Below are 26,207 nucleotides of genomic sequence, written 5' to 3'. Positions count from 1 at the left end.
GGAGGATCCACTTGAGGCCAAGAGTTTGAGACCAGCCTGGGCAAAATAGCAAGACCCCATCTCTACAAAAATAAAATAAAAACATTAATTGGGTGAGATGGTGTACACCTATGATCCCAGCTACTCAGGAGGCTGAGGCGGGAGGATCACTTAAGCCCAGGAGTCTGAGGTGGCAGTAAACTATTATGATACCACTGCACTCCAGGAGTGAGACCCTGTCTCCAAAAAAAAAAAAAAAAAAAAAAAAGTAACCGTTTCCCAAAAGCTGTTTGTTTGCAGTGTTGCAGTGCCTTACAGCTCTCAGAGCTTTCTCACACCCATCGGTTCCTCATACGTCCTGTGAGGCAGACAGAGCAGGAGTTACGAGTCCATTTTACAAAAGGGAACACAAGCTTCGAGTCATGGAGCTGAGGAGTGGCAGAGGCTGGAGCTCAGACCTCTTGCCTCCCGACCTGCTCAGCCTGCCCGGCTGTGTCCTCACTGCCCTGGAGGGGACACGGCATGCCAAGGCAGAGTGGCTCCTGGATGAAGCTGGGGTTTTGGGTCCCACGGCCCGAGTTCGCAGCCCAGCACCGCCATTTCCTGGCTTGGGTGGCCCCGTGCAATTCCCAAAACCTCTGAGCCTCGCAGCAGCCCTGTGAGGAAGCCTCAGTACTGCTCCTATTTGACAGCTGGCAAAACTAAGGCCCCAAGAGAGTCCCATCACATAACTGGCTGATAGAAGAGTTGGGATTTGAATCTCGAAATAACTCCCTTCCATACAGGACCCTACCCTGGGCTATGGCTCGTGTTCCCATCTCCACTAACATCACCGTCCCGTGAATTCTCACCGTCTACAAGGCTCGGGCTCTGGGCTGCTGTGGCCCCGGGCCTGGACTTGTTTGGGCCCCAGTAGGTGGTAGTCCAGTAGGACTTCCAGACCTCTGTCTGGAAGCCTGGCTCTGCCACTTATTAGCGATGCGCCTTTGGACGGCTTTCCTGGGTCTCGGTTTCCTCAGCCATACAACAGGAAATACAACAACCATACAACAAGAAAGTCACCGCACACAATGCACGCCGGTGGCCACAGGCATGAAATGGGGACGAGTCATTTCTAGTTTGGGTCGGTGGCTGGACTACATGCACTCTCCTGGGCTCTGACAGGCAGTACCGAGGCTACTGATCTGAGCGTGTCCCCCAATCACGATTGAAGGAGGGGCACACACTGCAAGGAACCCCATCCACTCTGCGCACAGTCCCGGGGCGCGAGAGGGAGGCGAGGCGGACCCCGGTCGTGACACTCTGGGGCCGGGTGGAGACCGGGACTTACCTTGCGAGGGCTGCAGCTCCTCCACGACGCTCTCGGCCGCCGTCTCCTCGTCCCACGTGCCGGCCTCCACCACTTTGAAGCGGCTGCGCGGCTGGCTGAGCACGTGCGGGGCCTGGAGCGCCGCCTCACGCTCCGCAGCCAGGTCCAGGTCCTGCTGCGCCAGGTGCGCGCGCAGCTGCCGGATCTCAAACTGCGGAGGGAGACGGGCAGGGCTGGATCAGCGGCGAGGGGCCGGCGGGGGCCTCCAGCCTGACCTCCGGGTGCTTTGCTCCTGCATGGGGGCGGGGTGGGGAGGACTGAGCTGAGCCTCCCGCAGCTGGATGATTCCTTAGGAATCTCCCAGCATCGCGGTTCGCAAGAGCTTCTTAGGGTTGCGGAGCCTTTTCCAACCTGTGCGATCCTGCGTCTCAGGTGCCTTGCAGTCTGGCCCCCATCTCACGGATGCCCGGGAGAGGAAACACAATGTGTTTCCTTTGTGGAAAGGCCACTGGACGGGGAGTCAGGAGCCCTGGGTGCAAATTCAGTTCTAGCTCTTCGCCCAGATGTGTGACCCCAAGGGGTGCTTGACAACATGAAAGCCTCGTTCAGAATAGGAAACCTCAGGACACCCAGGGCCCGCGTCCCAGCCTGGGGACCCCATCCTGGCGTCACTGCCCGCTGGTCTGAACACTGGCTCGTTTTCCCCACGAGGAGGCACCCAGGACCAGACCGATTCAGTCCAAGCCGTGTGGCTTCCTGGCCCTGTGGCCTTGAGCAAGTCCCGTCACCTCTCCAGCCTGTTTCCTTTTCTGTAAAATGGGATTTTCACCTCTTTGAGGACTTGGGTTGCTTCCACTTAAGGGTTTTTTACCAGGTGGAGTGGCAGCCTATTTGAATTTACTGCATTACATTTATCACCTTCTCATATTATTGTGAATTTAATGTTTTGTTGACTTTACTTTTACGAAGGTAAAACACACACACAACTGAAAGCATTCATGAACAATAGGGTGGCCAGGCAGCAACCTCGCCTTGTAAAAGCTGCACACATTTTAATTCTGTTTTACTTTCTGTTGGGGAAAGCTTCTTGGAAAGGCTTCCAGATACCTCTTGGGTCTGTGGCTGAGATGGCTGTTCACACGCCAGGGCCTTCATGGGACATCTGGGCCAATGAGAAGTTTGGGTCTGACATTGCAGGTCCTGGCCACGGGCTCGCGGGAAGGAGGGCTTTCACCGCCACCTAGTGCTCCCCGCATGCCTCGCACCGCTTCTAAACGGAGCGAGTGGGGAGGGCGGACAGAATACCACGCCCGGGCGCCCTGCCTAGGAGGTTACCTACTTACCAATGCCGCCCAAATGCACCTCGCCAGCCCTGACCTCTCAAACTAGAGTGTCAGACTCTCACTGCCAATGCCTCCATGACAGTATCACTTTCACAGGAGTTGCAAAATCAATCTGGTCAAAGCAGGACTCCTCACTGTCTCTCTAAACCTGTTCCTCAAGTGTTTTTATCTCATTTTAGCTGGAGCCAAAAATGCAATCACCTTCCTTGCTTCCTCGCTTTCCCTCACCTCAACATCCCATCCATCCCCCAAGTCCAGCAGCTATCCCGCCTCCCTCCACCTCCACTGCCAGCTCTGGCCCCTACAGCCGTGGCTTCTGCGTCCCTCTGCCATCGCTCCAACAGGACTCAGGGGGACTCTCCCACACCCAGGTCAGATCATGACACTCCTGTCCATAAACCTCGATGGTTCGCCACCCCACCTGGGAGATAGCCCGAGCTCCTCAGCCTTGGCTTACAAAGCACGTGCACCATCCGGCGCTGCCCACCTGGCCAACTTCATCTCATCCTCTCTCCCGTGACCTGACCCCAAGACACAGTCCTTCTTCTGGTTCTGTAAAGATACCAAGCATGCGCTGGTCTCAGGGCCGCGTTCTCAGCTGCTTCCTCTGTCCCAGATCACATGGTGGCCCCCCCTCAGAGGGGCCTTCCCTGACCCACCACCTAGGGCAGCCCCCCAGGCACTCAGTCGCATCAGCCTATCTGAATTCTCTGCATTGCACTTATCACTTTCTGATATTATTGTGTATTTATTTTAATATTTTGTTGATTTTACTTTTATGAAAGTAAAACACATACAACTAAAAGCATTCACCAACCACAGGGTGGCCAGGCAGCAACCTGGCACTGGACAGCCTCCCAATGTCAGTGTCTACAGGTTTGGTCTCTGGGACTGCAGGTTTTCAGCTTCCTGCCTGAGGCTATAATTTTGGTTGCCTCTGTGCTGGGAGTAGGGCAGGGGAATAAGGCAGAGGGTCCCACTTTTAGGGGGAAAGATTTTCATTTAATCCTCATTTTCAGCCCTCCACCTTTCCGCAGGTCCCTGCCTAACCCAGTGCCCACATGCAGAGCCCCCTGGTTCATTTTCTCCCAAGGACAAACCCCTTGACTCTTGCAGGGTGGGGGAGCTCAGTCTCCTGGTCATGCAGGATTTGGGAGGGTGTCTTGGGATCTCAAATATTATGCATGCAGACCTTTAGCCACCCCCATCCAGTGTCAGCTTCACAGTACACCCCCTTCCTCCCAGACTCTCAGGGGTTCCGAGGGGAAAAGTACCCCATTTCCCACACTGTCCTCCTCTGTGAGCACTTTAGTGACACATTCCCCACTCTGTTCAATCAGTTACCACTTTCTTGTCTAGTCTCCATTTCCCCTCAATTCACTAAAATCGCTTTCCTCTTTGTCCTGATGGACAAGACTCAAAGAGACCTTCCTTCCTTCCTTCTTTCTTCCTTCCTTCCTTCCTTCCTTCCTTCCTTCCTTCCTTCCTTCCTTCCTTTCCTTCCTTCCTCCCTCCTTCCCTCCCTTCCTTCTCTTTCTCTGTCTCCCTCTCTTTTTCTTTTTTTGAGACAAGGTTTGTCGTGATGGACAGAGCCAACCTTCCTTCCTTCCTTCCTTCCTTCCTTCCTTCCTCCTTCCTTCCTTCCTTCCCACCCTCCTTCCTTCCCTTCCCTCCCTCCCTTCCTTCCCTCCCTCCCTTCTTTCTCTGCTCCCTCTCTTTTTCTTTTTTGAGACAAGTTTGTCATGATGGACAGAGAGCTACCCTCCCTCCTTCCTTCCCTCCCTTCCTTCCTTCCTTCCCTTCCTCCCTCCCTCCTTCCTTCCCTCCCTCCCTCTCTTCCTTCCCTCCCTCCCTCCCTTCCTTCCCTCCCTCCCTCCCTTCCTTCCCTCCCTCCCTCCTTCCCTCCCTCCCTCCCTTCCTTCCCTCCCTCCCTCCCTTCCTCTCCCTCCCTCCCTCCCTTCCTCCCTCCCTCCCTCTCCTCCCCTCCCTCCCTCTCTTCCTCCCCTCCCTCCCTCTCTTCCTCCCCTCCCTCCCTCTCTTCCTCCCCTCCCTCCCTCCCTTCCTTCCCTCCCTCCCTTCCTCCCTCCCTCCCTCCTTTCTCTCTCTCTGTCTTTTTCTTTCTTTCTTGAGACAAGGTTTTACTCTGTCTGCCACACTAAAGTGCAGTGGCGTGATCATAGCTCACTGCAGCCTTGTACTCATGGGCTCAAGTGATCCTCCCACCTCAGCCTCCTGAGTAACTGGGACTGCAGGCACATGCCCGGCTAATTTTTTTTATTTTTATATTTTGTAGAGACAGGGTCTTGCCATGTTGCCCAGACTGGTCTCAAACTTCTGGACTCAAGCAATCCTCCACCTTCCTCAGCCTCCCAAAGTGCTGGGATTACAGGTGTGAGCCACTGTACTTGTCCAAGAGATAGTTTCTTAATTCTTACGCATTTATGATTTTGTTCTTTACTATCATTCCATTGGGGTTTGGGGAAGGAAATCAGATAAATATTTGTGATCATGCCTGATATGGTTTGGCTGTGTCCCCACCCAAATCTCATCTCGAATTGTAGTTCCCATAATCCCCATTTGTCGTGGGAGGGACCCAGTGGGAGGTGATTGAATCTTGGGGGTGGTTTCTCCCATGCTTTCTCATGATAGTGAATTCTCACAATATCTGATGGTTTTGTTTTTGTTTGTTTGTTTTTGAGACAGAGTCTTGCTCTGTCACCCGGGCTGGGGTACAGTGGCATGATCTCGGCTCACTGAAATCTCTGTCTCATGGGTTCAAGTGATTCTCCTGTCTCAGCCTCCCAAGTAGCTGGGACTACAGGCATGCACCACCACGCCCAGCTAATTTTTGTATTTTTAGTAGAGACGGGGTTTCACCATGTTGGCCAGGCTGGTCTTGAACTCCTGGCCTTGTGATCTGCCTGCCTCGATCTGATGGTTTTATAAGGGGCTTTTCCCCCTTTTGCTTGACACTTCTCCTTGCTGCTGCCATGTGAAGAAGGACATGTTTGCTTCCCCTTCTGCCATGATTGTGAGTTTCCTGAGGCCTCCCCAGCCCTGCAGAACTGTGAGTCAATTAAACCTCTTTCCTTTATAAATTACCCAGTCTTGGGTATGTCTTTATTAGCAGTGTGAAAACAAACCACCATTTTCAAAGGATTATCAGTTTACCTCTTGTTCAGCCCCCAGTGGTGTTCCAGTGGGGCAGGGTTGGGGGGGAAGGCATACTCCTAGCATGGCTGATTTCAAGCTACCAACCAGACACCCTGGGGGAAATGTGCACAATGGGTTCTCGTGAGCAAGTGAGAGCTCCAGCGCACCCCTGCCACCCTCCACCCTCGGAATATCATCTGCGAACCAACAGGGGTCTTGTCTGTTGTGTTGCCTGGTATGCAAGAGGCATTCAATAAACATTGCTGAATACACGAACAAATCAATGCATGAAACCAGTTAGCCTGTTCAACTCCCTGGCTTCAGACTGGGCCCTAAATCCAACCATCAACTGAGCTGCACCCCTGTCCCAAAGCTAAGACAAAGACTGAGGCCTCATGCTGGCTATGCACTGAGCCCTGACCCTGGTCACACACTGAGCCCAATGCTGGTCACAGACTCAGCCCTAACTTTGGGCTCACACTGGGCTCAGACACTGAACCTCGACAACCCAGCACTTAAAACACTCAAAGGTGGCTGGAGGGCTCACAGAGTGAGAAAGCGAGGCTAGCTCACAGGGTGCAAGCCAACCCTCTGGCAGCAAGGTCTCAGAGGCGACTGAGGGCCCATAAGGCAACCCTCCCAAGCTCTGCTGGGGGAGCCCCTCCTGCCCTGCTGATCTGAACCTCCCATGGGCACACCCAGCCCACTTTCTCCAAGGCCACTCATCGAGGCCTGCAGGCTAGCTAATGGCTTCCTGGCTGCTCTGAAGGGATGCATTATTGATGGCTTGTAATTGATATGGAGCTGCCCAAGAGTGTCCCGCTGGAATTCAGGCCAGACAGCCAGAGGCCAGGGCTTGCCCAGCCCCAGGCCCACATGTGCAGATGTAGGCACATACACAGAAGCAAGTTTCAGCTAAAGAGATGAACTCCAAGTGTGTGGCAGTTCTCACGTTCATTCATTCAGTAGGAAGTCAAGTAAACCATGGTGGGGCAATGTTAACATTCTGTTACAGGTTTTGGAATGAAAATGCCTTCCTCAGCTTGCAGGTAAAACCTGGATAGCCCCAACAAGTGGGGCTGTCAGCTGCATTGCAGGGAACAAGTCACCTCTGAGAGCCAAGCACAGCCTTGGGGTGGTACTTATGGCAGGGGAGGCATGGTGTGTACAAGGGCCAGAGGGCCAGAAGGTAAGGGGCTGGGGAGCTCAGCCGGGGCCCCACCAGGCAGAGCCTGGAGCCACAGTAAGATGTTTTAAAGAACAACCAGAAACCACTGGAATCCTCTAAACAGAAGGGTGGCGTGGTGGGAGTGGCGGTGCACAGTGATCCAGATGGGCATTTTGAAAGGACCATGCTGACCGCAGAATGGAGAACAGATTGGATGGGGCCAGAGTGGATATAGGAATGCCAGCTGGGAGGCTACTGCAGCAGTCCATGCCAGAGACGAGCAGGTATGGACGAAGGTGGAGATGGAGATAAGAGGAGGGATAAGAGAATTACCTTGGAAGTGCGATATCAGCACATGGCGTGGACTGGAATGGGGGTGAGGGAGAGGACAACCTGCTTAGGGGACAGATTTTGGAAAGCTTCACATCCAGAGGGTGTGGGGTGGCTGGATGCTGTCCATCTCGCCCTGAGAAGGAATGACTGACTCCTCAGAGGGGAAGCGCACATGGGCCAAATGGCTCTCGGCCTAGTCACAGGCTGGGACAGCCCACGGGGGCTTCAGGAGGTGCTAGCAGGACCCTCAGAGCTGGGCTCCTGGCTCTTCCTATGCTTATCATGACCACATGTGCCTCCGCAATGTTTCCCAGGGGCGCTAGGACATTGGGGCCTCATGAGTCAGATGGGGAACTGAGGCCCAGAGGTGGGAAGGAGCCTCCTGTGCTGGGAGGGTGGGGGAAAGGCCAGGACCACATGGTGCTTCAGAAGCAAAGCAGGGGCCACAGCCCACGCCCCTGGCTTCCAGCCCCCAAGACCTTGAGCCAGGGAACTTGCAGCCTTATAGGCAAGATGGAAGTGACTCAGCCCAACAGAATCCAGGGCAGCTTGATGGTAGCAGGGGCCAGAACAGAAAGTCACCAGAGGGAAAAGCAGGGGCTGGAGGCTGAGCTCTTGGCCCATCACCCCTCCCTCGCCCTGACTTTGGGTGAGCCTCTTTTCTTCCCTGGGCCTCAGTTTCACTGTGTGTCCAATAAGGCAAATGGACTCACTGAATTCCAAGTCAATGACGAGCTCTGTACCAGCTCCAGGACCCCACCTGGAGGGAATGAAGTGTAAGTGCAGTTAAGGCTTGGTGCTGTCTTGAGGGCCATCCCCTCCTCCCTGCCAAAATGCCCCATTCCCAGAGAACCATCTCTTCAGAGAAGGATAACAGAATCCACAACCTCTAAAATGCATGATCAATGATGTGTAGCATACCATGAGAATCATTAATCATGCAAATAAGCAGAAAAACATGATTGGTTATCAAGCCATAAAACAGTTAATAGAAGCTGACCTGGGTAAATATTTGAGTGAACAGACAAGGACTTCAAAATAACTACAATTAATATGTTAACAAAAATAGGGGAGAAAGAGACAAAATGAGCGTAGTGTTTCAGCAGAGGGTTAGACTCTATAAAAAGAATCAAATCAAACTTTTAGAACCTTGATATACAGTATCTGAAATTGAGTAGTTGGTTGGATGGGTTTAACAGGAGATTGGACATAGTAGGGTTGTTGAAGACAGGTCTATAGAAAAATATCAAAACTTACAGCCATTAAAAAAGGAGAGAGGGAGAGAGAGAGAGAGAATGAATAGTGGCGCAGAGTAGGATCTAAGAGAAACGTGAGACATAACCAAATGGCCTCAGGTACAACTGGAGCTCCAAGAGGAGAAGAATGAGACAGGTGCAATGAATAAAGAAACCATGGCCAAGAACTTCCCAAATCTAATAAAAAACATCAATCCACAAATTTAAGAAACTCCTAAGCAGAATAAATACCAAAAAACCCCACAGAAACCCACACGGAAGCACCTTGCAGTCAAACTGCTGACAACAGGAAGAAACACAACAGGACGGGGCTCCCCAGTGCTCACACGGGCCTGTGCCTTGGGAAAAGAAGGTGCATGGTGGCTTTGATGAAGCAAATCTTCCATTGGCAAATGGGCCCGGTGGGAAAAAAAGACCATCCCTAGGCTTGGGAAGAATTAAAGTGCAGTCACAGCCCCATTTAGTGCACATCATTAGCTTAAGTATTTCTAATCAGATAACCTGCCCAGATCATCTGGGATCCACAGGGAAGCCCGCAGTATGCATTACTGGAGTGAGTCTGGCCCCTTCCATTGGGGCCGGGCTTTTAATGCAAGCCCAGGAAGGGTCAGACCCACCGGGGCGGCAGGACGGGCACACCCAGCGCTTCTCCGACTTTAATGGTCCAGTTGCGGAGTCCAATTGACACGGGCCTTGTCCTGATCAATGCACACTTTGGCCAGAAGCTCGATGGTATCTAATGCAATAGCAGTAATTCTGCTCCATCCTATTAGTGCTGTCCGCACAGACTGCCCTGCCTTCAAACCCATCTGCTGTTGGGATAGCATCCAATGTTTATTTCCATTAGTTTCGCCATTGTTGGTAACAATAAAAATCAGGAGACAGTTGCAAACTAATGATTTAGGAGCAGAGTAAAGCTGAGATCGACCTTGGCCCCTTTCCATCCACTGTGAAGATGACTGGTAGTTGGCCATAAATTTAAATTATGGCAAAAGGATAACATAAGTTATTCCTCTGATGGCTAATTTTATCAGCTAAATAGGCTTGTCATTAAAGCTATCGGCTGTTTTACAAATCACTTCCCATCTTAAAAAAAATTTCACTTCCCACAGTGGAGATCCTGAATAATCCAGGTAACAAAGGCTATTGTGCTGAGCCGGGGACTTGTGGCCTCTGTAGGAAAAGAAGGAGCTCTCTGGAATGAGCCAGCCTCAAGCACCGTCCCCAGAGCCAGCATGGAACCATGGCTTTATTCCTGCTATTCCTGCCCTTTGGCCCGTTTTCTGAGCTGCTAGCCCGGCCTCAGAGGCAAGTGACCTAGGCAGAGCCATTGGCATTCTCTCAGGGGTCCAGAAAACCAGGGGGCAATGGGGTCCAGCGAGAGGCCTGGATGGAGAGATGGGCCCTGGCTCCCAATCAGACCACGCACCACCTCCCACGTCTGCTCTGGCTCCTCCATGTGAAAGACAGCGAAGGGGATGGAGGGAGGGGCATGACAGCTTCCTCTTCCCACATCTTCCTCCATCAGAAATGCCTACAGCCTGCAGGGTCAAGATTATCATCTTGTTTCTTCAGGAAACAGGCCAGGGAGACATGGCATTCCCCCAGGAAGGACTTTGATAAATGTGGCTGTGCTGCCTGCTGTAGTGGAACCGGGGAAAGGGTAGGGAATGTTGTGAGCCCATTGGCCTTGTTTTATGGGTTGGGTGACTGTGCAGGTGACTGTTTTCTTCTTGGGCATAAAGACCACTTCTGACAGCATCTGGTGCCCCTAGTTGGTACTGTGCAACTGACTCTTGCCAATAAAACGGGGGCAGAGCAATGTCACCATTTTCAGTCCTGGCCAATAAAAACCTGCTGTGCCCAATTCCTCAGCCTCACTTTCCTATCCACTGACTGGAGAAGACTCAGAGGACTTGGAGGAAGAAGGATTGGCCGGGCTTGGTGGCTCCCACCTGTAGTCCCAGCACTTTGGGAGGCCGAGGTGGGCAGATCACTTGAGGTCAGGAGTTCGAGACCAGCCTGGCCAACATGGTGAAACCCCGTCTCTACTAAAAATACAAAAATTAGCCAGGCGTGGTGGCACATGCCTGTAATCCCAGCTACTCAGGAGGCTGAGGCAGGAGAATCACTTGAACCCAGGAGGCAGAGGTTGCAGTGAGCCGAGATCATGTCACTGCACTCCAGCCTGGGCCACAGAGCGAGACTCCATCTCAAAAAAAAAAAAAAAAAAAAAAAAAGCCACAAAATGGAAGCAGCCTGGAGTCCTGAGTGACTTGTGTGGAACAGAGGGTCCCTCCACCCTGTCCCATTGCAACCTGCATTGGACTATGATGAGAGTGACAAATGTACTCCTCCTGTGTTAGGACACAGATTTCTGGATTTGCTGGATGCAACAGCTGGTGTTACTCACCCTAACTACCAGTGACTCAGGCAGATGTCTCTTTCTGGCACAGGGAAATGGACACTGAAGCGCTGGGTTTCTTTCCTAGTCCCTCCATGAAAAACTAAAGGATCTGGCCAAAGAACAGCCTCTCTGAGCCTCAGTCTTTCCATGTGAAGGGATTAATAGTACCCAGCCTGCCAACTTTCACCATCAAAGGAAAAATGAGCTAAAACATTGACAGTGCATTTGTGAATGAGCAACCATCATATAGATACATTTAGTATTATTATTATTATTTTGTGTGTGTGTGTGACTGAGTCTCACTCTGTCACCCGGGCTGGAGTGCAGTGGCATGATCTCGGCTCACTGTAAGCTCTGCCTCCCAGTTTCATGCCATTCTCCTGCCTCAGCCTCCCGAGTAGCTGGGACCACAGATACCCACCACCACGCCCGGCTAATTTTTTGTATTTTTTTTTAGTAGAGACGGGGTTTCACCGTGTAAACCAGGATGGTCTCGACCTCCTGGCCTCGTGATCTGCCTGCCTTGGCCTCCCAAAGTGCTGGGATTACAGGTGTGAGCCACCACACCGGCCTTTTTTTTTTTAACCCTTACTGAGAGCCTCCAGCAGGCCAGATTTAATTTGATGCATATGGCATCCACACGATATAGGCCTTGTTACCTCCAATTTTCCCAATGAGAAGCTGAGGCTCAGGGGTTAAAGGGGAGACAACTGGTCACTGGTGGGGCTGAGGTTTGAATCTGGCTTGCTGGCTCCCCGAATAAGAGGATTCTTTCCACTCCTCCAAGCTCCCCGACAAGGGACTCACCTTTCCCAAGGTCTAAGGATGTCCTAAGGGGCTCACAGGTCCCACTGGTCTCCTTGGAGGCTGGACCTTGAGTCACCCCGGATTGAGCCTCGTACCCTCAGTATTTTGCCAATGATCTCAGGGTGAATGGTGCTGAGGAAGGAGAACTTCAGAGAAGAGAAACTAACTTCCACAGTGGGCCAGGTCAGATCGTACTATTTTGTACCAAAAGCTGTTATCAGGCTTAAAGGGGAAAGAGCGGGTGTAACGGAGACTTCAGAATGTGTTTCGGAACTACAGCAAGATCCCGCTCATGGAGGTACATAAAACCTCAGAGGTGGTTTCGTGAGATGAGTCAGAAGAGTATATTGTTGCATTGATTCAACTGCTGCATCTAAAATGGCTTTGGTTTCTGAAGCAGCCAAGACAGAGAGAGAGAGAGAGAGACAAGGCGTCCACACTGTCTCTCTGAAGGGCAGCCTCTAGCATCGTGACTTTGGAATCCATCTGTGTACCAGCGAGCCTAACTCATAATGAAATTCTGGCCAGGATCCACCTCTCACCAAAAAAAAAAAAAAAAAAAGAATGGAAAAGAACTTCCACCTAAGGAATTGCTGAATTCAGGGATCAGAAGCCATGTGCTTCTATCACAGCAGTGGGGAGTCTGGAAGGGACTACAGAAGGCATGGCCAGGGCTTTGGAATGGTATGACTGACCAGCAGAGAGTCCTCCTCCCCTCCCAGGATCCTCTAGGCACCCCTCCCCAGGTAGGAATCTGTTAAGGATGAGGCGTGTCCACAACAAGAAGAGATCATAGGAATGAGGGAAGCAGTGAAGCCTGTTTCCCTGTCAAAGCCAGAGGGCCAGTGTGATCCAGGAGGGAAGGCACTGGAATGAGCGACAAGAGACCTGTTTTCGTCCTGGCCTCATAACTGCTGTGCCACATTGGGCCCACCTCTCCCTTTCCCTGAGCCTCAGATGCCCCATCTGCCAAATCCTAGACTGGGCCAGCTGCCCTCCCAGGGACCTCTCATCTGTTATAGAAGGTGGTTCTGGAGCCCCTTGGGTGTGGGCCTGTGACAAGAAATGAACTGCCACGTAGCACAGAAGATGAAATGAATCAGATATTCATGCAAGAAACCGGCCAACAGGCTCATCTGAGAGTCTCCACAGGGTCATGGTAAGAAGCAACGTAATCTTTCTTAAAAAGTTAAGATGGGCTGGGCGCGGCGGCTCACGCCTGTGATCGCAGCACTTTGGGAGGTTGAGGCGGGTGGATTACCTGAGGTCAGGAGTTTGAGACCAGCCTGGTCAACATGGTGAAACCCCATCTCTACTAAAAATACGAAAATTAGCTGGGCATGGTGGCGGGCGCCTGTAATCTCAGCTACCCGGGAGGCTGAGGCAGGAGAATCTCTTGAACCCGGGAGGCGGAGGTTGCAGTGAGCCAAGATGGCGCCACTGCACTCCAGCCCGGGCAACAGAGTGAGACTGTTTCAAAAAAAAAAAAAAAAAGTTAAGATGAAGAAACAGAGAGTAACTGTGCAGTGGAGACACCTGACCCATGCTGCCCCAGCCAGGTGATCCAGGTCACATCACAGTGAGAAGTCACATGGCCAGTGTGTCCTCTTGATGTGAGACAATGAGAATGGCACTTTCCTTCTGCAGTCTTCCTCCCAAAACCCACAACCCCGGGCTTACCCTGGGGAAAACATCAGACGAATCCCAACAGAGGGGCATCCTATAAAACAAAAACACCCGGCCAGTGCTCCCCAAAACCCTTCAGGTCATCAGAAACAAAGTCTGAGAAATTGCCACAGCCAGGAGGAGCCTAAGGAGACGTGCCGACTGAATGTGATATGGAGCAAATAGAGGACATAACAGATTAAATACTAAGAAAACCTGAGTACCATATCAATGTGGGTTTGTTCATTGTAACAAATGATACTAGTGTATGATGTTAATAACGGGCAGCCAGGCACAGGTGATACAGGGAACTCTGCACCTGCTTCACTGTTTTTTGATCAATATAAAACTGTTCTAAAAAATAAAGTTCATTTTTTTAAAAACAGCTGGGTGAAGTTGTGGCAAATAGTTGTACAAACACACCCCAGCAAGAGAGCAAGGGAGTGGAAAGTGGTTTTTTTTTTTTTTTTTTTTTTTTAGAGACAGAGTCTTGCTCTGTGGCCCAGGCTGGAGTGCAGTGGCATCATTACAGCTCATTGCAGCCTCGAACTTCTGGCCTCAAGCAGTCCTCCTGCCTCAGCCTTCCAAAGCACTGGGATTACAGGTGTGAGCCATCGCACCAGGCCAGGTGTTGTATTTAAACTGGGACCCTAACACATTTCATTGGTAAATGTCAATTTTTCAGACAGCATATGTGAATTCAGTTTGGAAATGGCTTCATTATACTCTGAGAATTCCTGCAAGGAGACAGCAAGAGTTTGTCACAAAGAATACTAGACTGTCCTGGAACAGGGTTGGGGGGTGCCATTGAGACAGCTGAGGGGAGCCAGGTCTGTACCTGCAGTATAAAATACCTCATGCATCATCTGATCAATGCTTTTGCCGAGTGCTAAGAAGTGCCATGAGTAGGAAAAAGGAGGCTCAACGTGATAGGCTGGAAAAGAACAGTGTTCACAGTTAGGACGCCTGGTTCTATGCCCCCCTGGACTAGCTGTGTGCCCCCAAGGCGAGCCACCACCGCTCAGTTTTCTTATTTGTAAAATGGGTGTGTGGGGCAGGTGTGGCGCGGCTGGTGGACTGCGGGGTCCCATCTGCTACCCATCACGTGTCAGGCTTTAGGCTACGATCTCATCGCCATCCTTCGAGGATTCTATTACTACACCCATTTTTCAGATTAGGAAAACCAAGGCCCATAGATGTCCCATTAATGCCCAAAGCCACAAGGCCAGTAAGTGTTCTAAAGAGAGACACACCTGGGTTCGAAGCCAACTCAAAGTCTATTTAGAACCGAGTTTATTCTCAACCATTCCATGGGCTGCTGTCTCCAAGGGTCTAGCCATCACTGACATTCCAGGACCCACAGTCTCATCTCCTCCAGGGTATCTGTTACCCAGTCAAGTCTCAAACCATGTCTGAAAATACAGCTGCGAGTGAGGCGTCTGTCTGCTTCGCTCTGTGGAGCAGGCACCATAGACTCCAGGAGAGCAGCCCTCCTGGTCCCTCTGGCCAGGCAGCCCCCCACCCTCCCCGGCAGCCCCACTGGGAGTCCAGCCTGTCTGGCCCTTTCTGCTGTCTTAACTAAGATGACAGGCTTCAGGTGTTTTTTAAATTAAAATGGTTCGTTTCTGTTCATCTCTTTTCCAGATGTCACTACCTAGAGGGAATCTGTCTTTATTTATTGGCTCTTTCCTGTGCAGAATGCAAGGGAGTCTCCCTCCGGCTGAGACCCCCGGGAAGGAGGCCACAAGTGGAGGTGACTTGAACCAGGACGGCAGGAACCTGGGGTCCCTGGGGGGCTCCGGACAGAGGTCATGGTGGAAACCCTGGGAGGTGGGGTTGCCTTTAGGATTTTCTCCTGGCCACGTGGCGCATGTGTGGTTGAGGTGAGGCATGTGGCAGGGTCAGCGCGTTCCCTGCTGGGCTGCAAATTTATGAGGGGTGGATGCAGCCCTGTGTCCATGTCTTTCATGTTGCCAACTGCAGTGAAGTAGAGCATTTGTTTTCCTGTTCAACAGCAGAATGAGAACTGCCTGATCGGCTTCCAGCCGCTTTCTGGATGACACCCTGCGCTTTCCTTTCCCCACTTCCCTGCAGCCCCCTCTGCCTAAAGCCAAGCTTCTCTCACCTTCTTCTCCAGCCTCTGTCCCCAGTCTGCCTGTCTCCACCCTGCCCTCTCCATCCAGCCTCCAACAGCAGCCAGAAGGCTCCATCAACAACTCACATCTGAGCAGATCCCCCAGTCCTGCTTTTAATCCTCCAGGCTTCCTCTGTCCCAGCAGGATAAAGCCCAAACTCTCTGGTCAGCCACAGAGCCCCTTCCCAAGCCTGTCCCCAATCCCGCTGCCTCCCTCTGCTCACCCTCTAAATGGCCCCAAACCCCCGGGGCACTGCACCCACTCCCACACCCCACACTGTTCCCTCTGCCTGGCAGCCTTCTCCCCGGGGCTCTGCTCCACGTCAGCTCCTCTGGAAAGCCTTCCCCACCCTGGCCTGCAGAGCCCGGGACATGCCCGTGTGATGCAGGCATTGCACCAGATTTCCACTGCCTATTTATGGGCTGCCAAACCCCCTGAGTCACCCAGAGCCCCGTGAGGATGAGGGTCACGCCCTGTCCTAGGTGGCATCCGCATGCCCGGCACAAGCCCAGCACAGAGCAGCTCTGGACACTGCTGGCTGACCACGCAATATGGCAAGAGAATGAATGAAGCTGATGCCAGCTCCTCAGGAAGGGAACGCTTCTCTTCCTAGTCTAGGATTCCATAGCCTGCCCTGCTCTCAGGACACCTTGGACAACCTGCCCCTGAGGGCCGTGTCCCCTGATGACCCCTCTTGTCGCGCACAGGCATTCTGTGCGAAACGAAAGGTCATAGTGTTCCCAAAGCAGATAAAAAGATTGGTTTCCTGACAGACATTCCGAGGGGATGATTCTGAAGACACTGTGTGCGTGTTCCTGGGGGGACATTTCCCAGGATCACTTTGTAGTGACATTCCACAGACGTGTCCCCCACCCCAAAACTGTGAGACGTTGGGGTTGGTTGAGGAGCCAAGAGGTACAGTGAATATGCATTTACCAAGACCCGCAACAGAATACACATTTACCAAGACCCACGACATACACTGAATACACATTTACCGAGACCTCCAACGCGCAGAGTGCTGGCTGGGGCTGGCTGTGAGCTGGACAAGGCTTGCCTTCAGGGGGCATCCATTTCAGTGGGAAGAGCTGCCCCAGGCATAAAGGAGCACTGACCATGGCAGTGAGTGCCCAGTGCCCTGTGAATGTGGACAAGTGAGGGCTGCTGCAGGGCTGGAGGAAGAGGTGCAGAGGCTACTGGCGGGGGGAACATGCTCTGTAGAGAGGCCAGGACTTGAATTAGACAGACAGAGCTTGCAAGGGGCAGGGATTCAGGCAAGGGGCACAGTGCAACCAAAACCCAAGAGGTGGAATGGCACAGGGCTTGTCAAAATGACAGGTGACTCCACTTGGCACAATCAGGGTGTTTATGCACCAGACACATGAGAGAGGAGGTTGATGGGACGGGCAGACACACAGTGGGCCCGTACGCCAGGTGAGACCTCAACCCTGAGACCCCCTTGGAGACTGCCTGGGCACCCAGCAATGGGGGAGGAATAGGGAGCCCAGGGGTGCCCATCCTCACTGCACTGCAAGCCAGAAGGGCTCAGTGCCCACATCAATATGCGGCCACAGGCATTCCTCCACTTTCACTGGCAGGACATGGGCTGGAAGACCGCCCATGAAGAACGCGCCTGGCCCTGGGTACAGAGAGCCACAGGCTTAGCGTCTCTGGCTTGTGCAGCTGGGGGCAGTGGCCCTGTCCTCTCCCCAGAATCCATGAGGCAGAATGGGAATGACCATGCATGTCATTTGGCCCATCCCCCACATTCCCACCACCTTGCCAGTCCCCTCAGTAGCATTCCCACCTTACAGGCTGGGACCGGACCCTTCCCTGCACACCGAGCTGCACTTCTGCAGAGCTCTCAGCCTTGCTGCAGGATCCAGCAGCCACCCGCTCCTGAGTACCCCGATCCCCCTCCTCTGAACTCCCCTGTCCCACTCACATGGGAGCAGCCACCTCATCTTACAGAGGAAGGAACTGAGGGCAGAGGGGTGGCCTGACTTGGCCAGAGTCCAGCGGGGGTGGGAGCAGCAGGGCTAGGCCTTGAATGCAGGTCTCTGGATTCCCGACAGGGTGCCCCCGGCCCAGCTGCCAGTCCCCCTTGCCTCTGCTGAGCCCATCCTTGCAGGGCCCACCACCTGCCTCTCTGAGTCTTCATCATGGCTCCTGGAGGGTAGAGAGCACTGCTAGCACCTTTTGGGGCTCTGGGCATCCCGCATGGCAATGGGCATACCATGGTGCCCAGCAACCCTCAGCAGACAGAATTAGCCACTGGCTTTAGAGACTGACCATGTCTCCGAGAAGACTCTGATGAACTGAGTGGGTGACCTGGCAGGCTCAGGTTGGGGGAGTTGAAGAGTCACCATGCTACAGTGGAAAGAACCCTGGCCTGGGAGTCTGGGTTGAGTCCATGCCTGGCTGGGCTATACATCAGTGACCCTGGAGATGTGTCCCCTTCTCTGGGCTTCAGGTTCCCCATGAGTCCAACAAGGGGCTGGAGGAACTCCCTGACCTCTGGTGCCCCTGCAGCTCTAGCAACCCCTGGCTTTAGGCACTACTAGTGTCCCCAGCAAGACCACGGACAGAGCCGAAAGTGGCAGTGCATTACCCCTTGCTCCTGACAGATCTGCGTCAGCCTCTCCAGCTGCTCGTCTTGGATGACCTTGGCCTTCTCGTACTGCTGGATAACCATCTCCATCTCCAGCTTCACTGGCAGGACGTAGGCTGGAAGACAGAGACAGCCCTGTAAAGAATTCAGAAGTGGCAGGGCTTGGACTGGGGAAGGGCAGGCCCAGCATTCAGCCAGCAGCAGGTTCGAGGCCCTGGGCCATTTCTGTGGATCTAGAAGGGGAAATGTCCAGGTACCCGACAGCATCCAGAAAGTACAGAGGGCCACAACCTCCACTCATGGTGTCCAGGGTAGCTGTTTTCCTGTTTTCCATGGTGCTAGATCCCGTACTTTTGGGCTGTGTGCACAGCTGCCTGGAATAAAGACTATTTTCCAGCCTCCTTTGCAGCTATGGGTGGCCACAAGACCACCCTCTGGACCATAGGATGCTAGTGAAGGTGGCATGCAGCAGCTGCAGGAGCCTTCTTCACAGAGGAGCTGGGGCCAGTGAGGATGGGGCAGCCCTGGAGCCTGCACACACTGGTGGAAAGCAAAACGGTGCAACCACTTAGGGAAACGGTTTGTCTGTTTTTCAGAGTGTTAAACAGAGAGTGACCATATGACCCAGAAATTCCATTCCTAGGTACCTTAGGGGAAGGAAAACATGTGTCTTCACAAAAACTCGCACACGAGCATTCATAACAGCATTATTCCTAATAGCCAAAAAGTAGACATAACCCAAATGTTCATCAGCCGATGAATGCGTAAATAAACTGTGGTCTAGCCACACAGTGGAGTACTACTTGGCAATGAAAAGGGGTGCAGTCCTGCCACCAGCCACAACACAGATGAGCCTCGAACACATGATGCTAAATCAGAGTGGCCAGCAGAGAAAAGCCACATGTTGCATGATTCCATTTATATGAAATGTAATGGAACAGAACAGACAACTCTATAGAGATGGAAAGCAGCTTAGTGCTTGCCTAGGGCTGAGGCGGTTATGGGAAGTGAGTCATGAAAACACTCCAGACTTAGATTTTTTGGTGATGGCTGCAGAACTCTATGAATATACTAAAAACCACTGAATTGTCAACTTTTATTTTGACATGGAATCTTGCTGTCACCCAGGCTGGAGTGCAGTGGGTGATCTCAGCTCACTGCAACCTCCACCTCCCAAGTTCAAGTGATTTTCCAGCCTCAGCCTCCCAAGCAGCTGGGATTACAGGTGCCCGCCACCACGCCTGGCTAATTTTTGTATTTTTAGTAGAGACAGGATTTCACCACGTTGGCCAGGCTGGTCTCAAACTCCTGACCTCTAGTGATCCACCCGCCTCAGCCTCCCAAAGTGCTGGAATTACAGGTGTGAGCCACCATGCCTGGCTGAATTGTGGACTTTAAATGGGTGGATTTTATGGCATGTGAATTATATTTGGATAACAGTGTTTAAAATGAGAAGGCAGTGGGCCTTCCTTTTGCCTCTTTATCCTCTTCCCTTCCTCCTTCTTCTTGGCTAGGATGAGGATGTGATGGTTGGCATGGAAGCAGCCATCTTGGACCATGAGGTGACTTTGAAAAGTAGGCTAAGTGCAGCAGAGCAACAAAACAGAAAAACAGAAGGAGACTGGGCTCTTGACTACAGGGAGTAAGTGACTGTAGTCAAAGCCATTTCTGTCTTGGGCCACCTTCCTACAGACCTTTTTTTTTTTTTGAGACAGGGTCTCACCCTGTCACCCAGGCTGGAGTGCAGTGACACGATCTCAGCTCACTGCAATCCCTACCTCCTAGGTTCAAGCGATTCTCATGCCTCAGCCTCCCGAGTAGCTGGGATTACAGGCATGCGCCACCACACTCAGCTAATTTTTATATTTTTAGTAGAGACGGGGTTTCACCATGTTGACCAGGCTGGTCTCAAACTCCTGCCCTCAGGTGATCTGCCTGCCTCAGCCTCCCAAAATGCTGGGATTACAGGCATGAGCCACCAAGCCCGGCCTGCAGACTTTCACGTGAATGAAATACGCTTCCGTGTTGTTTAAGACACTGTTATTCTGAGTCTCTGTTACTCAGATGATCCTATTTATAACTGATATAGTGAGACCCAGAAGAGAAAGCCTGGCCTCTGAGGTTGAGGGCCCCGTGCTCCACCAGCCAGCAGTAGTCCCATGGACACCTCCCTTGGTGGTTCTGTGGGTTCAGAGTAGCTCTGGGCTCCTGGGAAGTCTGTGTCCACTCCTGACTTTAACGCAGCCTTTCCCCTCACACTGTTCCCATACCCCTCAAAACCCAGCCCTTCCTGACTCTTCAGAAGCCTCGGTCACATGCCTCTCTTGCTCCTGATTTCTAGAACCCTCCACATTTCCTCTCTCCAAGTCTCCTTTCCACCCACAGCGTCTGCACTTCCAGATGTTTCCTGGCTGTTGCAGGAATCAGCAGAGAAGAGACACTGGGACTTTTCTGCTTGCTTCCAGACTTGAGGGCCGGCCATGTGTCCATGAGACCCATCTCCAGGTCCAGAGGCCGCCCCAAGCTGCCGCTGCCTCCTCAGATCTCTGCTGAAGCCAGTTCACACCCAGGGTTAATTTGCAAGAGTAGCAAATTAACGCCCATCTGTTCACCAGCAAGTCTCTCTCCTGAGGCTCCCAGTGGCTCCGTGATGCCTGATGTGTCAGGAAAAGGGCGGGACAGCTGGGAAGAGCATCACAAAGGGGGGTCTCAAAATCCATTAGTCTGAGGGTGTGCAGCTGTCCACAGCTGGAAGAAAGACCCAGAAGGCGCTGTTCCTGCCCTGAGGGGGGGTGGATGTTCTCATGGACAGAGCCAAGAACAGGGCCCTGAGCAGACTGCAGGGAGTGAGCAGCCGAAAGAGCGCTGGTGGGTGTCAGGGGTCCTAGGCTCCACTTCTGGTTCTGAGCCTGATTCACTATGTGACCCTCATCCTTCTTGGCCCCAGTTTCCCCATCTGTCAAATGAGGGGAGTGAACCAGGTGATGTCCCAGAGCCTCCCCAGCCTTCTGAAGGCTTCTGAAGTGAGACCTAAACACATTCCAGTTTGATGAAGATTCCCTATTAGGGGATCCCTGACAAGATGGCAGCATCTTCATCAAGACCAAATCCCACAGTGTTCGCAGGGTGGAACACAGGGTGAGGCCCAGGGAGAGGGAGCCCACCCTGAGGATGACAGCTTCTGCCTTGCACCTGCTGGGCAAATGCTGGCGGAATATTCTCATGGCTACAATTTCTATCATCTGCAATCAAAATTCAGGGCTGGAAAAGACCATAGCATCTATCCCAGTGGTTTTAAAACTGTGCTCCAGAAGGCCTGGCAGTTCCTTAGAGGAGCCTCAGAGGGCAAGGGAGAAGGCAAGTAGGTGGGCTGTGACGCCCCTCCACTCCAAGTCAACCAAAACAGCTCCACTTGCAATCTCTTTTACAGATCGGGTATGATTTTGCTGAAGAAAGGGCTTTGCTGTCAACCAAACCAAACCAACAAAACATGCTGGGAACCACTGTCCGTACAACCTCCTGGTCACTCTAGGGGGAGCTCTCTTGGAGGCTAACCAGCCCACTGAGTGGCTCTGTTCCTTATCTGGCTGAGGTGGGGTGGGCCTCTTCTTCCTGTCCTCAGGGACCAAGGACACCCTCTGGAGCCCAGCGACGTGAGTCTTCCCCCTTCCGTAAGATGACTTCAGTGTTCTGCCTGTGTTGTCATCCTCTGGGCCACCCCCCACCCCAAGTATCCTGCACCATTCTTCAGGGGTGGGTTTTCTGTCCCCCATGTCCTCTGGGCCACACACTCTGGTCTGTCACCACCTTCTGGAAACATAGGAGCCACCCAGGTCAGGGCACAGCTTTCCAGACAAGAGTGGCCCAGTGGGGAGGCAATGATAAAGCAATGACAAAGGAGTAGACCAGATGCTTTCTGCGAATGGAGACCCAGGGATGGAAAGGCATATCACTAAAGATGACAGAAGCACAGGCCAAAAGCCAGCCCCTGCCAGCAGCTCTCTTCTCTACTTGTTTGCAGGTCAATGGGCTTGTGGGCAGCCAGCTTGTCCTTGGTGGACTCAAAGGTGAGACAAAGCCTGCAGGGAGCAAGGCCTTGACTAGAAGACCTGGATAGAGCCAGTGGTGAGGCTGGCGGCCATCGGGGGAGCCAGCAGCAGGTGTGCATCGAGACACCCAGGGTGTAAAAGTCTGCTCCTTCCAGAATGGCAGGCCCTGCTCTAAGGGTTTGCATGGAGGCTGGCCCTCCAGGCTCACAGTAAACAGCTGCATGGGAATGAACACCTGGCCCCTAAATGGGAAGTGGGAAGCTCAGCGTGTACATGCGACACCCTGGCAGTGTGCGTGAATGCGTGACGGCAAGTGAGCAGGGACAGCTGGCCCCTCTCCCTACTGACAGTTTCACCTTCCGTCCTGACGCCAGCAGGGTGTACCCCCATCACACGGCGTCTCCTCTCTCAGTTGAAAGCCCCAGGTTCTGGAGCAGCCCCACTGACCACACCCCTCTCAGGCCACTCACCATCAATGACCCTCTTCACCCTCCAGATCCGGAGCATGATGATGAGGCTGATGGCGTCCCAGGGGCTCCTGGGTCCGTTGGCCACAGTGGATGCCACCATCGGAGCCAAAGATAGGATGATCACAGCCCCGTCAAACACCTGTGAGAGGAGGCGCATTTCAGTGCCCTGGGTCCTGCTGCGTGTCCGGGACCAGGGGTCAGTCAGGCAAAGCAGTTGGTGCTGCCCAACTGCTCCAGCAGCCCGGGCCCCCACCAGAAGGCCACCCCACCCCTGGTGGCCCCTCCTGACTCTTCTGAGTCTTTAGGGGCCTCCTCCTCCTAGATGTTCTCCTGAGTGCACTCTGTCCTCCAAGTGACCTCAGCCCATCTCCAGCCCTTAGTTCAGATGGCCTTGGGCTGTCTTGCCCCTTCTCAAGATAGGGCCTGCATCTGGTATCCCAGACCCTGGGCAGAGGCCAAGCTGGATCCCTCCCTGGCAGGGCAGGGGCTGAAGGCAGGCTCAGGGTGCCTCTTTCCCCAGGGGGAACAGGAGCCCGGAACTGGCATCTCAGCTCTATCCAGTGCAGAGTCTCTAACCCTCCAGGGGGGCAGGGCTAGGCGAGGAGTGGGCCCAGCCTGCACAATGAAGCCTGGGGTCCTGCCCTTCCATCTGCCTGCCCCAGCCTGGCGGTGTTCTGAGCCATCCATCGGCCAGGCCCACTGTGTCAGATCCCAGCACTGTGTCAGATCCCAGCACTGGGCCAAAGAGGCTGAAATGTAGATGGAGAGGTGAGGAAGGAGTGGGCAGCACATCCTGACCGCCTTGCCTTGTCTGTGTGCACAACACCGCCAGCGACAGCCACCGCCAGCGACAGCCAGGCCTCCCTGACCTCATCCCACCCACCACACCCCACCCGTGTGGCGGGAAGCAGAACGGAAACCCAGCCTGAGAAACACGCTGACAGTTTCCCGCTCAGCTTTCCACTTAGGTTTATTTTAAAACACATTTCAAAACCTTTTCAAATTGATTCAAATTGTAAAATTTTGCAGAACTTCAAGGAGTTCTGCATTCCTTTTAACATTCTAAACGAATGTTTTAGAACATTCCTTTGCTGGAAACAGTCTGAGTTTCCCCTCCCTGCCCCACCCAACATGCACAGCCACAGAGGTCAAGTGGGAGAAGGAGCCAGCCTTTTTGATGGTGTCCACCCTGGGATGGGTGGGACATGACGTTTTCCAGCTTCCAGGATGGCTGAGTGGGGGCTTTGGGGGTGGACATTGGTCTTTACCTCTATTTTGTTTTCGATGTAATCCCAGATCCCAAGCACCACAATCCGTAGAACAGTCTGAGGAAAGGAAGTGAGAAAGTGGTTATTCTCCAGGTCCTCCTCCAGCCGAGAAGATTCCAGAGCTCAGCACTCAGAGCTCTGCTTCCGCATTCAGTAAAAGGAAAAGGTCTTCGCCATCCCCTAAGCATTCCTCGGCCCCTGTGCCCTCTCCACTCCCACTGCCAGTGCCCCAGCTCCAGCCTTCATGGTGGCCGTGCCTCCTGCTGGCTCCTCTGCCTGCAGGCTCAGACCCCCCATCTCTGTGCCATCACCTGGGCACTCCTGATGCCATTTGCAGTGCTCCCTGTACACACAGAATACACTCCAAATCCCTTGGAAGGATACTTAGGACCTTGCCTCCTCTTCTGTGTCATCTTTTGCCACTCCTGTCATGCTGCAAACCACTTACGAATCTTCAAACATACAAGCTCTCTCTCTCATGGCCTTGTCTTGCATGTGGCAAAAACGCAGTTGACTCCCTTCTCCACTCCCCGACCCCAGATCTCTTCCCTCCTTCCTGTAACTGAAGCTCCAGCATAACTGAAGCTCCAGCATGGCCACCCAACTAAAGAATACATTTCCTAGCCCTCCTTGCATCTAGGAGTGGCCATGTGACTACATTCTGGCCAATGGGTAGCAAGCAGAAGCACCCAGTACAACTTTTAGGTCGAGCCCTTAAATGAATTAGGCTCCTCCTCCTCCTTCCGTCTTCCCGAGGCCTAGAATTGGGTGCAGAAGTGTGGTGGTGTGCCATCTTCAACCAAGAAGGGCCAGGCCACAAGACAGAAGCCTGCTGGGTCCCCAACAGCCCCAAGCCTTACCTATCACTTAATGTGTTTTTCCATGAGAGAGAAATGGACCTTGCCTTGTTTAAGCTCCTGTGTTTTGGTTTTCTTGTAACAGCAGCTTGGCCTGTGCCTAAGCCAGCAGGGCTTTCCCCTTCCTGTCCTTCTGGCTTAAACGTCACCTCCATGAAGCTCTTGCACACTCCCCGGCTCAGCTGACGCCTCCTTCCTGGGTGTTCCTATGGTCTCTGGGCGTCACCCTCCACAACAGTACCTTGTGCTGATTCCCTCCCCATCCCCAAGTGGAGGCTCAAGGGACCTGGTCTGCTTTCTCTCTTTTATCCCTAACACCTGGCTTACAGTAGCCACCAGGCGATTATGCACTGTGGACAGATGAACAATGAGTGCATGAATGAATAATTCCTGAATGGTGCTGCCTTCAGGAGCGGTTTCCTCACCAAGAGGACATCTTTCTCCAAAGAAGCCTCTAAATGCTGGTCTCGTAAGATGCCGGTGCAATGTCTGCAGGCTCTTCCTTGAGCCAAGATGACTTTAATTCACAGTGATTCACACCAGATGGTGCCCCTCTTCCGCATGCCTGTAGTACAAGCCTAGCCTTCTGAACCCTGCGAAGCTGCCTGGAGGATCATCACCCACAGCTGTTATGCCACAGAAAGGTTTGGCTGGTAAAATCCAGCTCTTTCTCGTGAAGGACAATCTTGATTTCTCTGAAGGGATGGGAAGGTGAATGCTCGTGGGGGACAGTCATGTTGCCTTCTCCGAGTACAGAGGGGAGCATGTGGCAGCCCGAAGTCCGCTCCGCTATAACTTCCTGGTCTCTGGGTGGGTGGCCCCATGCTTAACTGCAAGACAGCTTGCAGGGGTGGGAAGAGATCTGGGTGGGGTGGCCACAATGTCTTGAGATCATAGCTCAATAATGGGCTGGTTGTGTGGCCTTGGGCAAGTCAAATTCCGTCCCTTGGCCTCAGTTTCTCCTGGCAGAGAGGTGGGTTACAAGTTATAATTATTCCAAATATTTATGAGAATAATATCTGCCATCTACTATATGTCTGTGAGTGCCAGACCCTGGGCCAGCCCTCCTAACATGTGATTCCCATTTTACAGAAAGGGTCAGAGAAGTTAAGGAAGCTGCCCATAGCCACACAACAATCAGGAATGAAGGCAACATTTGGACCCAGAGGTTTCTGGTTCTGCAGAGTGTACTCAGCTGTGTAAGAACACCATGTAACAAGCAGGCGCGATGGCTCACACCTGTAATCTCAGCACTTTGGGAGGGCAAAGCGGGCGGATCACTTGAGGTCAGGAGTTCAAGACCAACCTGGCCAAATGGTGAAACCTCATCTCTACTAAAACTACAATCATTAGCCGGGTGTGGTGGCACACACCTGTAATCCCAGCTACTCAGGAGG

General features: G+C 52.9%; 1 protein-coding gene and 1 long non-coding RNA gene across 7 annotated transcripts in view; one reads left to right on the top strand and one right to left on the bottom strand.

Moving 5' to 3' along the window:
* The window catches only part of TMEM266 (transmembrane protein 266), a 144,892-nt gene that overhangs the window by 11,604 nt on the left and 107,081 nt on the right, over window positions 1–26,207 (bottom strand). For all 6 annotated transcript variants that reach the window (XM_030814829.1, XM_030814830.1, XM_030814834.1 and 3 more), the window contains 4 exons: window positions 23,954–24,010; window positions 22,686–22,824; window positions 18,167–18,282; window positions 1,310–1,499 (listed from right to left, as the gene is read on the bottom strand). In XM_030814829.1, coding sequence (XP_030670689.1) covers window positions 1,310–1,499; window positions 18,167–18,282; window positions 22,686–22,824; window positions 23,954–24,010 — 502 coding nt within the window. The remainder of the gene's footprint in view (window positions 1–1,309; window positions 1,500–18,166; window positions 18,283–22,685; window positions 22,825–23,953; window positions 24,011–26,207) is intronic.
* Window positions 11,521–18,951, top strand: LOC115835521. The gene is made up of 3 exons (XR_004030571.1): window positions 11,521–12,914; window positions 15,065–15,303; window positions 17,370–18,951. It is a non-coding gene; the product is annotated as an uncharacterized LOC115835521 (long non-coding RNA).

The sequence above is a fragment of the Nomascus leucogenys genome, chromosome 6 (genome assembly GCF_006542625.1).
Source record: "Nomascus leucogenys isolate Asia chromosome 6, Asia_NLE_v1, whole genome shotgun sequence".
In the NCBI taxonomy this organism is placed as follows: Eukaryota; Metazoa; Chordata; class Mammalia; order Primates; family Hylobatidae; genus Nomascus; species Nomascus leucogenys.
This window is presented reverse-complemented; position numbering and strand designations above follow the sequence as displayed.